The sequence below is a fragment of the Oncorhynchus keta genome, unplaced genomic scaffold (genome assembly GCF_023373465.1).
Source record: "Oncorhynchus keta strain PuntledgeMale-10-30-2019 unplaced genomic scaffold, Oket_V2 Un_contig_2912_pilon_pilon, whole genome shotgun sequence".
Taxonomy (NCBI): Eukaryota; Metazoa; Chordata; class Actinopteri; order Salmoniformes; family Salmonidae; genus Oncorhynchus; species Oncorhynchus keta.
In genome coordinates this window covers 118,783-133,506 of record NW_026286396.1, presented here as the reverse complement: position 1 = coordinate 133,506, position 14,724 = coordinate 118,783, and the positions used below count along the sequence as shown (strand labels likewise).

Here is a 14,724-nt window from a genome sequence, read left to right as displayed (position 1 = left end):
TCAGTTATTAGACTGGGTATTGGGCTGTACAGCACTCTGTAGATTGGGAGAGACACCAACATGTGGAACCCCCTGCCCCAGTCTCCCCTATTCAGTTATTAGACTGGGTATTGGGCTGTACAGCACTCTGTAGATTGGGAGAGACACCAACATGTACTGGAACCCCCTGCCCCAGTCTCCCCTATTCAGTTATTAGACTGGGTATTGGGCTGTACAGCACTCTGTAGATTGGGAGAGACACCAACATGGAACCCCTACCCCAGTCTCCCCTATTCAGTTATTAGACTGGGTATTGGGCTGTACAACCTCTGTAGGTGGTAGAGACACCAACATGTGGAACCCCAGTCTCCCCTATTCAGTTATTAGACTGGGTATTGGGCTGTACAGCACTCTGTAGATTGGGAGAGACACCAACATGTTGGAACTCCCATTCAGTCTGGGTGTTGGGCCCACTCTGTATTCAGGTATTAGACTGGGTATTGGGCTGTACAGCACTCTGTAGATTAAGACACCAACATGTGGAACCCCCTGCCCCAGTCTCCCCTGTTCAGTTATTAGACTGGGTATTGGGCTGTGAGCACTCTGTAGATTGGAGAGACACCAACATGTGGAACCCCCTGCCCCAGTCTCCCTATTCAGTTATTAGACTGGGTATTGGGCTGTACAGCACTCTGTAGATTGGGAGAGACACCAACATGTGGAACCCCCTGCCCCAGTCTCCCCTGTTCAGTTATTAGACTGGGTATTGGGCTGTACAGCACTCTGTAGATTGGGAGAGACACCAACATGTGGAACCCCCTGCCCCCAGTCTCCCCTATTCAGTTATTAGACTGGGTATTGGGCTGTACAGCACTCTGTAGATTGGGAGAGACACCAACATGTGAACCCCCTACCCCAGTCTCCCCTATTCAGTTATTAGACTGGGTATTGGGCTGTACAGCACTCTGTAGATTGGGAGAGACACCAACATGTGAACCCCAGTCTCCCTATTCAGTTATTAGACTGGGTATTGGGCTGTACAGCACTCTGTAGATTGGGAGAGACACCAACATGTGGAACCCCAGTCTCCCTATTCAGTTATTAGACTGGGTATTGGGCTGTACAGCACTCTGTAGATTGGGAGAGACACCAACATGTGGAACCCCCTGCCCCAGTCTCCCTGTTCAGTTATTAGACTGGGTATTGGGCTGTACAGCACTCTGTAGATTGGGAGAGACACCAACATGTGGAACCCCAGTCTCCCTATTCAGTTATTAGACTGGGTATTGGGCTGTACAGCACTCTGTAGATTGGGAGAGACACCAACATGTGGAACCCCTGCCCCAGTCTCCCTATTCAGTTATTAGACTGGGTATTGGGCTGTACAGCACTCTGTAGATTGGGAGAGACACCAACATGTGGAACCCCAGTCTCCCTGTTCAGTTATTAGACTGGGTATTGGGCTGTACAGCACTCTGTAGATTGGGAGAGACACCAACATGTGGAACCCCCTGCCCCAGTCTCCCTGTTCAGTTATTAGACTGGGTATTGGGCTGTACAGCACTCTGTAGATTGGGAGAGACACCAACATGTGGAACCCCCCCCCAGTCTCCCTATTCAGTTATTAGACTGGGTATTGGGCTGTACAGCACTCTGTAGATTGGGAGAGACACTAACATGTGGAACCCCAGTCTCCCCTATTCAGTTATTAGACTGGGTATTGGGCTGTACAGCACTCTGTAGATTGGGAGAGACACCAACATGTGGAACCCCCTGCCCCAGTCTCCCCTATTCAGTTATTAGACTGGGTATTGGGCTGTACAGCACTCTGTAGATTGGGAGAGACACCAACATGTGGAACCCCAGTCTCCCTATTCAGTTATTAGACTGGGTATTGGGCTGTACAGCACTCTGTAGATTGGGAGAGACACCAACATGTGGAACCCCAGTCTCCCTATTCAGTTATTAGACTGGGTATTGGGCTGTACAGCACTCTGTAGATTGGGAGAGACACCAACATGTGGAACCCCTGCCCCAGTCTCCCTATTCAGTTATTAGACTGGGTATTGGGCTGTACAGCACTCTGTCGATTGGGAGAGAGACCAACATGTGGAACCCCAGTCTCCCTATTCAGTTATTAGACTGGGTATTGGGTATAACCCCTGTGTGTGTGTGTGTGTGTGTGTGTGTGTGTGTGTGTGTGTGTGTGTGTGTGTGCGTGCGTGCGTGCGTCGTGCGTGCGTCGTGCGTGCGTGCGTGTGACGTCATTTTCTTTCTCTTCCAGATAGAGATTCCATCACCAGACCACAGATGTCCCAGAGGCCTTTGCAACAGAGTCCCACCCCGCCGTGACAACTGGGGTCCCCACCCCGATACGAAGGGGCTCCGTGACTACACACACCAGCCCCACTACCCCTACCTCCCCCTACCAGCCCCAGTCCTTCCCCCTCTATCCTCCCCTCCTCCCCCCACATGTCCTTCCCCTGGTCCCCTCCCCCTCTCACCCCTACCACAACCTCCCCTTCTCTCACCTCCCCCCTCCTCCCCCACCGCCCACTGGCCCCTATCCTCCTCAGTGAGGACACACACACACACACACACACACACACACACACACACTCGTGACTGGACACCTCACCTCCTTGACACTCATCAGCGTTGTTTGACCAAATCAACACATTAAAGTATATTTTTACTGTCTGCATTTCATGTCTGTTTTAATAGTTTCTGTTCTTAAATCCCCGGTAGTAGAGACTATTGTAGTGATGATGATAACAGGGTTAACTAACCCTACAGTTTAATTAACAAATATGACCCTGTTCTGGTCCATAACCTCATCATGTACCCTCCTCCTCTGAGGGCTATATGACCCTGTTCTGGTCCATAACCTCATCATGTACCCTCCTCTCTGAGGGCTATATGACCCTGTTCTGGTCCATAACCTCATCATGTACCCTCCTCTCTGAGGGCTATATGATCCTGTTCTGGTCCATAACCTCATCATGTACCCTCCTCTCAGAGCTGAGGGCTATATGACCCTGTTCTGGTCCATAACCTCATCATGTACCCTCCTCCTCAGAGGGCTATATGATCCTGTTCTGGTCTATAACCTCATCATGTACCCTCCTCTCTGAGGGCTATATGATCCTGTTCTGGTCCATAACCTCATCATGTACCCTCCTCTCTGAGGGCTATATGACCCTGTTCTGGTCTATAACCTCATCATGTACCCTCCTCTCTGGAGGGCTATATGATCCTGTTCTGGTCCATAACCTCATCATGTACCCTCCTCTCTGAGGGCTATATGATCCTGTTCTGGTCCATAACCTCATCATGTACCCTCCTCTCTGAGGGCTATATGATCCTGTTCTGGTCCATAACCTCATCATGTACCCTCCTCTCTGAGGGCTATATGATCCTGTTCTGGTCCATAACCTCATCATGTACCCTCCTCTCTGAGGGCTATATGATCCTGTTCTGGTCCATAACCTCATCATGTACCTCCTCTGAGGGCTATATGATCCTGTTCTGGTCTATAACCTCATCATGTACCCTCCTCTCTGAGGGCTATATGATCCTGTTCTGGTCCATAACCTCATCATGTACCCTCCTCTCTGAGGGCTATATGATCCTGTTCTGGTCCATAACCTCATCATGTACCCTCCTCTCTGAGGGCTATATGATCCTGTTCTGGTCCATAACCTCATCATGTACCTCCTCTCTGAGGGCTATATGATCCTGTTCTGGTCCATAACCTCATCATGTACCCTCCTCTCTGAGGGCTATATGACCCTGTTCTGGTCTATAACCTCATCATGTACCAGGGCTATATGATCCTGTTCTGGTCCATAACCTCATCATGTACCCTCCTCTCAGAGCTGTTGGCTATATGATCCTGTTCTGGTCCATAACCTCATCATGTACCCTCCTCTCTGAGGGCTATATGATCCTGTTCTGTCCATAACCTCATCATGTACCCTCCTCTCTGAGGGCTATATGACCCTGTTCTGGTCCATAACCTCATCATGTACCTCCTCCTCTGAGGGCTATATGATCCTGTTCTGGTCCATAACCTCATCATGTACCCTCCTCTCTGAGGGCTATATGATCCTGTTCTGGTCCATAACCTCATCATGTACCCTCCTCTCTGAGGGCTATATGGCCCTGTTCTGGTCCATAACCTATCATGTACCCTCCTCTCAGAGGCTATATGATCCTGTTCTGGTCCATAACCTCATCATGTACCCTCCTCTCTGAGGGCTATATGACCCTGTTCTGGTCCATAACCTCATCATGTACCCTCCTCTCAGAGGGCTATATGATCCTGTTCTGGTCCATAACCTCATCATGTACCCTCCTTCTGAGGGCTATATGACCATGTTCTGGTCCATAACCTCATCATGATCCTCTCTGAGGGCTCTGTTCTGTCCATAACCTCATCATGTACCTCCTCTGAGCTGGCTATATGATCCTGTTCTGGTCCATAACCTCATCATGTACCCTCCTCTCTGAGGCTATATGATCCTGTTCTGGTCCATAACTCATCATGTACCCTCCTCTCTGAGGGCTATATGATCCTGTTCTGGTCCATAACCTCATCATGTACCTCCTCTCTGAGGGCTATATGATCCTGTTCTGGTCTATAACCTCATCATGTACCTCCTCTCTGAGGGCTATATGATCCTGTTCTGGTCCATAACCTCATCATGTACCTCCTCTCTGAGGGCTATATGACCCTGTTCTGGTCCATAACTCATCATGTACCCTCCTCTCTGAGGGCTATATGACCCTGTTCTGGTCCATAACCTCATCATGTACCCTCCTCTCTGAGGGCTATATGACCCTGTTCTGGTCCATAACCTCATCATGTACCCTCCTCTCTGAGGGCTATATGATCCTGTTCTGGTCCATAACCTCATCATGTACCCTCCTCTCAGAGCTGAGGGCTATATGACCCTGTTCTGGTCCATAACCTCATCATGTACCCTCCTCCTCAGAGGGCTATATGATCCTGTTCTGGTCTATAACCTCATCATGTACCCTCCTCTCTGAGGGCTATATGATCCTGTTCTGGTCCATAACCTCATCATGTACCCTCCTCCTCTGAGGGCTATATGACCCTGTTCTGGTCCATAACCTCATCATGTACCTCCTCTGAGGGCTATATGATCATGTTCTGGTCCATAACCTCATCATGTACCCTCCTCTCTGAGGGCTATATGATCCTGTTCTGGTCCATAACCTCATCATGTACCCTCCTCTCTGAGGGCTATATGATCCTGTTCTGGTCCATAACCTCATCATGTACCTCCTCTCTGAGGGCTATATGATCCTGTTCTGGTCCATAACCTCATCATGTACCCTCCTCCTCTGAGGGCTATATGATCCTGTTCTGGTCCATAACCTCATCATGTACCTCCTCTCTGAGGGCTATATGATCCTGTTCTGGTCCATAACCTCATCATGTACCCTCCTCTCTGAGGGCTATATGATCCTGTTCTGGTCCATAACCTCATCATGTACCCTCCTCTCTGAGGGCTATATGATCCTGTTCTGGTCCATAACCTCATCATGTACCCTCCTCTCTGAGGGCTGATCCTGTTCTGGTCCATAACCTCATCATGTACCCTCCTCTCTGAGGGCTATATGATCCTGTTCTGGTCTATAACCCTCATCATGTACCTCCTCTCTGAGGGCTATATGATCCTGTTCTGGTCCATAACCTCATCATGTACCCTCCTCTCTGAGGGCTATATGATCCTGTTCTGGTCCATAACCTCATGTACCCTCCTCTCTGAGGGCTATATGATCCTGTTCTGGTCCATAACCTCATCATGTACCCTCCTCTCTGAGGGCTATATGATCCTGTTCTGGTCCATAACTCATCATGAGGGCTATATGATCCTGTTCTGGTCCATAACTCATCATGTACCCTCCTCCTCTGAGGGCTATATGATCCTGTTCTGGTCCATAACCTCATCATGTACCCTCCTCTCTGAGGGCTATATGATCCTGTTCTGGTCCATAACCTCATCATGTACCCTCCTCTCTGAGGGCTATATGATCCTGTTCTGGTCCATAACCATCATGTACCCTCCTCCTCTGAGGGCTATATTTGTATGTATTATCGATCCCCATTAGTACCTGGTTAAATTAAAAACGAAGTGGTGCAAAACCCTATGAAACTTGTTCACAGCTCAATTCACCTGGACTCTGGTGACAAATAAAATAAACTATTAAATTGTCTGTTGGTCAATAATTCAGTATTTAGTGGTCAGGCTAATAATTCAGTATTTAGTGGTCAGGCTAATAATTCAGTATTTAGTGGTCAGGCTAATAATTCAGTATTTAGTGGTCAGGCTAATAATTCAGTATTTAGTGGTCAGGCTAATAACTAAATTCATATTGGGTCAGTAATCCTAAATATTTGGCGTTCCTCGAACGGACACGACGAGCGAATTCGACGTTGCAAAGCCACGCCCACAGCGCGCTGTGATTGGACAAAGGGACTGTACTTCCGTATACACAAAGCACAGATGACGTTGCAGTCCGTCCACCAGTCTCTTCCGCCTCATATCAGTTGTCCGTCCTCTGTCCCATGACGGCGAATAACTCATCCTCCAAAACCGTCTGGCGTCATTTACCAACACATTTATTACGAACAAGATGAGTGAAGCTGTCGACACCACGACGTTGTGTCTCTTCGATGTGGACGGGACGCTGACTGCCGCCCGACAGGTAAGTAGACCAACGATGGGTCCTACGCTACTGTTACCGATAGATCCTACTGTACTGTTACCGATAGATCCCACGGTACTGCTACCGATAGTTCCTACTGTACTGTTACCGATAGATCCCACGGTACTGCTACCGATAGATCCCACGGTACTGTTACCGATAGTTCCTACTGTACTGCTACCGATAGATCCCACGGTACATTTACCGATAGATCCCACGGTACTGTTACCGATAGATCCCACGGTACTGTTACCGATAGATCCCACGGTACTGTTACCGATAGTTCCTACGGTACTGCTACCGATAGATCCCACGGTACTGTTACCGATAGTCCCACGGTACTGCTACCGATAGATCCCACGGTACTGCTACCGATAGATCCCACGGTACTGCTACCGATAGATCCCACGGTACTGCTACCGATAGTTCCCACGGTACTGCTACCGATAGATCCCACGGTACTGCTACCGATAGATCCCACGGTACTGCTACCGATAGATCCCACGGTACTGCTACCGATAGTTCCTACTGTACTGCTACCGATAGATCCCACGGTACTGCTACCGATAGTTCCCACGGTACTGCTACCGATAGATCCCACGGTACTGCTACCGATAGATCCCACGGTACTGCTACCGATAGATCCCCTACAGTCCACTAACCTAACGAAGATCCCACTGGTAAAAGAACTACCGTTAACGAGTTCACACCTACCAGCATTTGTCCAATATAAACTCGATCCCACGAAACGTTTGCTAAACTGATTCTGTTGCAAAACGGGGTAATGAATAGAAGAACCCACGTTCACTAACCCTGTCCCAACCCTGAATAACTAGACAGGTCAAACGGACCGTAGTAAAGACCCAGGCAATAGACAGTCCACTGCTAACCTAGCTAATGAGTCAGTCACCAGGTGAATGATATAGAACTCAACGTGGTCGTTAGTTCAGGACCTACCAGCATTTGACTCCAGGCATATAAACAGAGAGAGTGCTATGGTTTAATAAACTGAGTCAGTCAAAAGGTGAATGATATAGAAGAACCATGGTCACAGGACCCTGTTCACTAAAGACCTGGCAATAACTCAGGCAGGTCAAACGTGCTGTGGTTTAAAGACTCAGGCAAAGACAGACTCGCGTGCTAGGTTTAGACCAGTCACCAGTGGTCGATATAGACCGCGTCCGTGGTCACCAGGACCGTTAGTAAAGACTGTTTCCAGGCAATAGACAGAGAGAGTGCGTGGTTTAGCTATATGAGTCAGTCACCAGGTGAATGATATAGACCGTGGTCCGTGGTCAAGGCAGGACCGTTGTTAGTAAAGACCGTGGCAGGCAATCCGACAGAGAGAGTGCATGGTTTAGCTATATGAGTCATCACCAGGTCCGGGGGTATAGACCGTGTCCGTGGGTCAAGGCAGGCAGGACCGCGTCAGGGTTGAGGCAAAGACTCCGGGTAGACAGAGACCGTGTTTAGCTATATGAGCACCGGGTCGAGGCAGGACCGGAGGTCGAGGCGGGGGTCGAGGCAGGACCGCGTCCGGGGTCGAGGCAGGACCGTGTCCGGTATGTATAAGGCAGTGTACCGCGTCAATGTCGAGGCATGGACCGCGTCTGCGTGGCGTGAGTCGAGGGCGTGGTGGGGGGTCGGACCATCAAGATCAAAGAACCGTGGTCGAGGCAGGACCGTGTCCGGGAGTTAAGGTCGGCTGGGGACCGCGGGGGAGGCAGGACCGGGTCCGGTCGAGGCAGGACCGTGTGTCGGGAGGGCAGGACCGCGGGTCCGTTGGTCGAGGCAGGACCGTGGTCTGGGTGAGTTTGAGATAATATATTTAAAAGACCGCCTCCGTGGTCGGGCAGGACCGTGGTGAGCCTGGTCGATTGGCAGGACCTAGTGGTATGTCCGTGGTCATCGCTCTAGTGGTCGAGGCAGGACCGTGGTCGAGGCAGGACCGCTAGTGGTCGGGGCAGGACCGTGGTATGGGCAGGACTCTAGTGGTGGTAGAGATGTAGGACCGTGGTCAGCGGTAGAGGACAGGACCGTGGTGTATTGAGGCATGACCGTGTCCGGGGTCGAGGCAGGACCTAGTGGGGTAGAGGCAGGACCGTGGTCGATTGCAGGTACCACTCTAGTGGTCAGGCAGGACCGTGGTGTATTGTAGGCAGGACTCTAGTGTCAGAGGTCCCGGGTAGGACCGCCAGGTCTGCGACTCGTGGTCGGGCAGGACCGTCTCTAGTGGTATATTGTAGAGGGTGGACTCTAGTGGGTATTGTAGGGATGTGGACTCTAGTATTGTAGGACTCTAGTGGTATATTGTAGCGTGTACTCTAGGAGTAGATGTAGGTGTTTCTGACTCTAGGATGGAGGATTTCTGTTAGGACTGTGTCTGTAGAGGGTGCGTGGTGGGGGTCGGATATCAAGATCAAAGAACAACTGGGAGATTGATGGTGACTCTAGTGATATTGGGAGGGGTTAAGGGGTGTCTGGACTAGGGCGTGAGTTAAGGTGTGACTCTGGGAGGGAGGGGGTTAAGGTGTAAATGTGAGATTGGACTCTAGTGAGTTTGAGGGATGTGGACTGAGTGGTGTATTGTAGAGATGTAGGACTCTAGTGGTATACTGTAGAGATGAGACTAGTGGTATATTTAAAAGCAGTGGTATATCACAACCCACCCAGGGTCCTTATTGCTATTATAAACTGGTTACCAACATACATAGAACAGTAAACAATAATGTTTTGCATCCTACCTGTGGTGTATTGTAGCGATGTAGGACTCTAGTGGTATATTGTAGGACTCTAGTGGTGTATTGTAGAGATGTAGGACTCTAGTGGTATATTGTAGCGATGTAGGACTCTAGTGGTATATTCTAGCGATGTTGGACTCTAGTGGTGTATTGTAGGACTCTAGTGGTGTATTTTAGGGATGTAGGACTCTAGTGGAGTATTGTAGGTCTGTAGGTGGTGTATTGTAGGACTCTAGTGGTGTATTGTAGAGATGTAGGACTCTAGTGGTGTATTGTAGGGATGTAGGACTCTAGTGGAATATTGTAGGGATGTAGGACTCTAGTGGTGTATTGTAGAGATGTAGGACTCTAGTGGTGTATTTTAGAGATGTAGGACTCTAGTGGAATATTGTAGGGATGTAGGACTCTAGTGGAATATTGTAGGGATGTCGGACTCTAGTGGTATATTGTAGGACTCTAGGGGTGTATTGTAGAGATGTAGGACTCTCGTGGAATATTGTAGGGATGTAGGACTCTAGTGGAATATTGTAGGGATGTAGGATTCTAGTGGAATATTGTAGGACTCTAGTGGTGTATTGTAGGGATGTAGGACTCTAGTGGTGTATTGTAGTGTATTGTAGATGTAGGACTCTAGTGGTGTATTGTAGGGATGTAGGACTCTAGTGGTATATTGTAGGACTCTAGTGGTGTATTTTAGATGTAGGACTCTAGTGGAATTGTAGGACTTGGTGTATTGTAGGATGTAGGACTCAGTGGAATATTGTAGGATGTAGGACTCTAGTGGAATATTGTAGGGATGTAGGACTCTAGTGGAATATTGTAGGGATGTAGGACTCTAGTGGAATATTGTAGGGATGTAGGACTCTAGTGGTATATTGTAGGACTAGTGGTGTATTGTAGCGATGTAGGACTCTAGTGGAATATTGTAGGGATGTAGGACTCTAGTGGTAATTGTAGGACTATTGTAGTAGATGTAGGACTCTAGTGGTGTATTGTAGCGATGTAGGACTCTAGTGGAATATTGTAGATGTAGGACTCTAGTGGTGTATTGTAGCGATGTAGGACTCTAGTGGTGTATTGTAGAGATGTAGGACTCTAGTGGAATATTGTAGCGATGTAGGACTCTAGTGGAATATTGTAGCGATGTAGGACTCTAGTGGAATATTGTAGCGATGTAGGACTCTAGTGGAATATTGTAGGAGATGTAGGACTCTAGTGGTGTATTGTAGAGATGTAGGACTCTAGTGTTCCATTTGTACAGTGTGCATTTGCAAGACACAACAAAAAAGAAGCCAAGCATCACACAGTTCTGCTCCTAAATTCCCTTCCCCGTGTCTCACTCACTTGTGTTCCGACCTGTCCCTCTACATGCGCGCTGAGTATAGAAATAAAAGCCTATAATTACAGGAATAAATGCCTATAAAAACAGAAATAAAAGCCTATAAAAACAGAAATAAAAGCCCATAATTACAGGAATAAATGCCTATAAATAAATGCCTATAAAAACAGAAATAAAAGCCCATAATTACAGGAATAAATGCCTATAAAAACTATAAATAAATGCCTATAAATACAGAAATAAATGCCTATAAATACAGAAATAAAAGCCTATAAATACAGGAATAAATGCCTATAAATAAAAGCCTATAATTACAGAAATAAATGCCTATAAATAAATGCCTATAAATACAGAAATAAAAGCATATAATTGCAGAAATAAAAGCCTATAATTACAGGAATAAATGCCTATAAAAACAGAAATAAAAGCCCATAATTACAGGAATAAATGCCTATAAAAACAGAAATAAAAGCCTATAAAAACAGAAATAAAAGCCCATAATTACAGGAATAAATGCCTATAAAAACAGAAATAAAAGCCCATAATTACAGGAATAAGGGACGGGGTTCTTCGGGGCATTTATTCCAACTGTGAAGCATGGGGTGGCAGCGTCATGTTGTGGGGGTGCTTTGCTGTAGGAGGGACTGATGCACTTCACAAAATAGATGGCATCATGTGGATGGAAAATTCTGTGTATATATTGAAGCAATATCTCAAGACATCAGTCAGAAGTTAAAGCTTGGTCGCAAATGGGTCTTCCAAATGGACAATGAACCCAAGCATACTTCCAAAAAGGGCATCAAAGTCAAGGTATTGGAATGGCCATCACAAAGCCCTGACCTCAATCCTCTAGAAAGTTTGTGGTCAGAACTGAAAAGCGTGTGCGAGCATGGTGGCCTACAAACCTGACTCGGTTACACCAGCTCTTTCAGGAGGAATGGGCCAAAATTCACTCAACTTATTGTGGGAAGCTTGTGGAAGGCTACCTGAAACATTTGACCCAAGTTAAAACAATTTAAAGGCAAACTGAGTTGAAATATATTTGGCTACGGTATATGTAAACTTCCGACATTAACTGTAATATATAATAATATATATATATGCCATTTAGCTGACGCTTTTGTCCAAAGCGACTTACAGTCATGTGTGCATACATTCTACGTATGGGTGGTCCCGGGAATCGAACCCACTACCCTGGCGTTACAAGCGCCATGCTCTACCAACTGAGCCACAGAAGGACCAACTGTGTTATGCAATGTTGTGTGCTGTTGGCATATAGATACATAAGCACATGGTTTTTCCAGCCTTGTGTTCTGAAAATAGTTTTTTTTCATTGGAGTACTAGTATAACGAATAATTCGAATGCTGTCTGATATACTGTAAACACGGCTGGGATGCTGTTAAACTAGCCAGTTTACTCCACCAATCAGGCCTTTATGGCCAGACGGAAGCCACTCCTCAGTAAAAGGCACATGACAGCCCGCTTGGAGTTTAACAAAAGACACCTAAAGGACTCTGACCACGAGAAACAAGATTCTCAGGTCTGATGAATTCAAGATTGAACTCTTTGGCCTGAATGCCAAGCACCATGTCTGTAGGAAGCCTGGCACCATCCCTACGGTGAAGCATGGTGGTGGCAGCATCATGGTGTGGGGATGTTTTTCAGTGGCAGGGACTGGGGGACTCGTCAGGATCAAGGGAAAGATGAACGGAGCAAAGTAGAGAGAGTTCCTTGATGAAAAGCTGGACTCCAGGGCGCTCAGGCACACAGCCAAGACGATGCAGGACTGGGGTGAAGGTTTCTGAATGTCCTTGAACCCAGCCAGAGCCCTCGGACTTGAACCCTAAACATCACAAGTTTAGTATAAGACCAAGACAAGATGCAGAAAGTCAAGATGGCTGGGACAAGTTTAGTATGAATGTCCATGAGTGGCCCAGCCAGAGCCCGGACTTGAACCCTGTCGAACATCACAAGTTTAGTATAAGACTAACATAACAAGATGTGGAGAAAGTCAAGATGGCTGAATACTTTAGTTTAGTATGAGACTGTAACATAACAAGATGGCTGAATACTTTAGTTTAGTATAAGACTGTAACATAACAAGATGGCTGAATACTTTAGTTTAGTATGAGACTGTAACATAACAAGATGGCTGAATACTTTAGTTTAGTATAAGACTGTAACATAACAAGATGGCTGAATACTTTAGTTTAGTATAAGACTGTAACTAACAAGATAATACATTTAGTATGAGACAAGATGGCTGAATACTTTAGTTTAGTATAAGACTGTAACATAACAAGATGGCAATACTTTAGTTTAGTATAAGACTGTAACATAACAAGATGTGAACAAGATGGCTGAAACATTCGGAAAGTATTCAGCATTCAGGACCCAAACTAACCAGTTTATCATAAATATAAATTAATATAATATATAGAATATAACACAGAATATATACAGAATCACTGATCAACCAATAACTTCTCACTATGGAATCAAGATCAGCGAATCAACACTGTGTGTGTGTGTGTGTGTGTGTGTGTGTGTGTGTGTGTGTGTGTGTGTGTGTGTGTGTGTGTGTGTGTGTGTGTGTGTGTGTGTGTGTGTGTGTGTGTGTGTGTGTGTGTGTGTGTGTGTGTGTGTGTGTGTGTGTGACAGAGAAGAGCTGAGAAGGTCAGAGCAGCTAAATACAACCTGACAGATCAGTTGACTCTCTCTCTCACACACACACACACACACACACACACAGACTCACACACACACTAAACCATCATTGATCTTCACTGCATTAACTGAGTCATTCACAACGGGTGAGTTTTAGTTAGTCAATAGTTTACTATATTAAATAGTTTACCACAACACACACACACACTGTGTAGTAATGTGGGCATGTGTGTGTCGTAGTGGTCGAGAAGGTGGACTATCTGTTTGCTGAAAACGGATTGGTGGCCTATCAGAATGGACAGCTGGTTGCAGTACAGGTAAGACCCTGACCTCTAACCTTTGATGCTCCCATGTGGTTTATTGACCAAGATGGAGATGTTGTAGTCACTGGTTGTTTCAGAGGATCCAGGGCTGTGATTGGTTGTTTCAGAGTATCCAGGCGTACATGGGGGAGGATCTTCTTCAAGACTTCATCAACTTCTGTCTCAACTACCTGGCCAAGATTACACTACCCAGGAAGAGGTACTCTCTCTCTCTCACACCATCTCTGTCTGTCTCAACTACCTGGCCAAGATTACACTACACAGGAAGAGGTACACACTGTCTCTCTCTCACTCACACCATCTCTGTCTGTCTCAACTACCTGGCCTAGATTACACTACCCAGGAAGAGGTACACACTCTCTCTCTCTCACACACACTCACCCCTGTCTCTCTCTCTCTCTCTCACACACTCACCCCGTCTCTCACTCTCTCTCTCTCACACACACTCACCCCTGTCTCTCTCTCTCTCTCTCTCTCACACACACTCACCCCTGTCTCTCTCTCTCTCTCACACTCACCCCGTCACCCCGTCTCTCCACCCCGTCTCTCTCTCTCTCACACACACTCACCCCGTCTCTCACTCTCTCTCCCCTCTCACACACACTCACCCCGTCTCTCTCTCCCTCTCTCACACACTCACCCCGTCTCTCTCCCTCTCACACACGCTCACCCGGAGCTGTCTCTCTCCCAGCTGGACACATGGAGCTCACCCCGTCTCTCTCCCTCTCACACTTTGATTGACGCTCTCCCAGAAAGAACACCTCTGTCTGTGTCTCCTCAGGGGGACGGAGTTCCGTAATGGAATGTTGAAGGACTCACCGGTCGGGCGGAGCTGTATAGGTGAGTCTGACCTTCTAAACCCTGACCTCTAACCCTATGGACTGTCTCTATAGGTGAGTCTGACCTCTAAACCCTGACCTCAACCCTAAGGACTCG

General features: G+C 47.2%; 1 protein-coding gene and 1 long non-coding RNA gene across 15 annotated transcripts; one reads left to right on the top strand and one right to left on the bottom strand.

Moving 5' to 3' along the window:
• Positions 1-2,678: 2,678 nt before the first annotated feature.
• LOC127923275 (uncharacterized) lies at positions 2,679-6,190 on the bottom strand. 14 transcript variants are annotated; one of them, XM_052507245.1, is made up of 11 exons: positions 5,662-5,850; positions 5,449-5,557; positions 5,168-5,287; positions 4,840-4,893; positions 4,213-4,320; positions 4,065-4,160; positions 3,532-3,693; positions 3,253-3,480; positions 3,090-3,143; positions 2,922-2,975; positions 2,679-2,812 (listed from the first exon to the last, which is right to left on the bottom strand). In XM_052507245.1, the coding sequence occupies exons 1-11, from the start codon at positions 5,813-5,815 to the stop codon at positions 2,770-2,772; spliced, it is 1,182 nt and encodes a 393-aa protein (XP_052363205.1). In that variant the 5' UTR covers positions 5,816-5,850; the 3' UTR covers positions 2,679-2,769. The 14 variants fall into 14 exon arrangements, 5 of the variants coding, with proteins under 5 accessions (XP_052363205.1, XP_052363206.1, XP_052363207.1 ...); XM_052507246.1 differs by having other exon boundaries at positions 4,267-4,320; XM_052507247.1 differs by lacking the exons at positions 4,840-4,893; positions 5,168-5,287 and having other exon boundaries at positions 4,213-4,333; positions 5,396-5,557.
• A 7,319-nt stretch (positions 6,191-13,509) lies between these two features.
• LOC127923273 (uncharacterized) lies at positions 13,510-14,043 on the top strand. The gene is made up of 3 exons (XR_008113867.1): positions 13,510-13,611; positions 13,706-13,782; positions 13,896-14,043. It is a non-coding gene; the product is annotated as an uncharacterized LOC127923273 (long non-coding RNA).
• Positions 14,044-14,724: the final 681 nt, after the last annotated feature.

Coding starts and splice junctions, on each gene's coding strand:
- LOC127923275 (XM_052507245.1), bottom strand. CDS start 5,815: ATGATGAGGTTATGGACCAGAACAGGATCATATAGCCCTCAGAGAGGA. Junction 5,558..5,661: donor ATATAGCCCTCAGAGAGGAG/GTACATGATGAG, acceptor CTCAGAGAGGAG/GGTACATGATGAGGTTATGG. Junction 3,144..3,252: donor AGAGGAGGGTACATGATGAG/GTTATGGACCAG, acceptor GTACATGATGAG/GTTATGGACCAGAACAGGAT.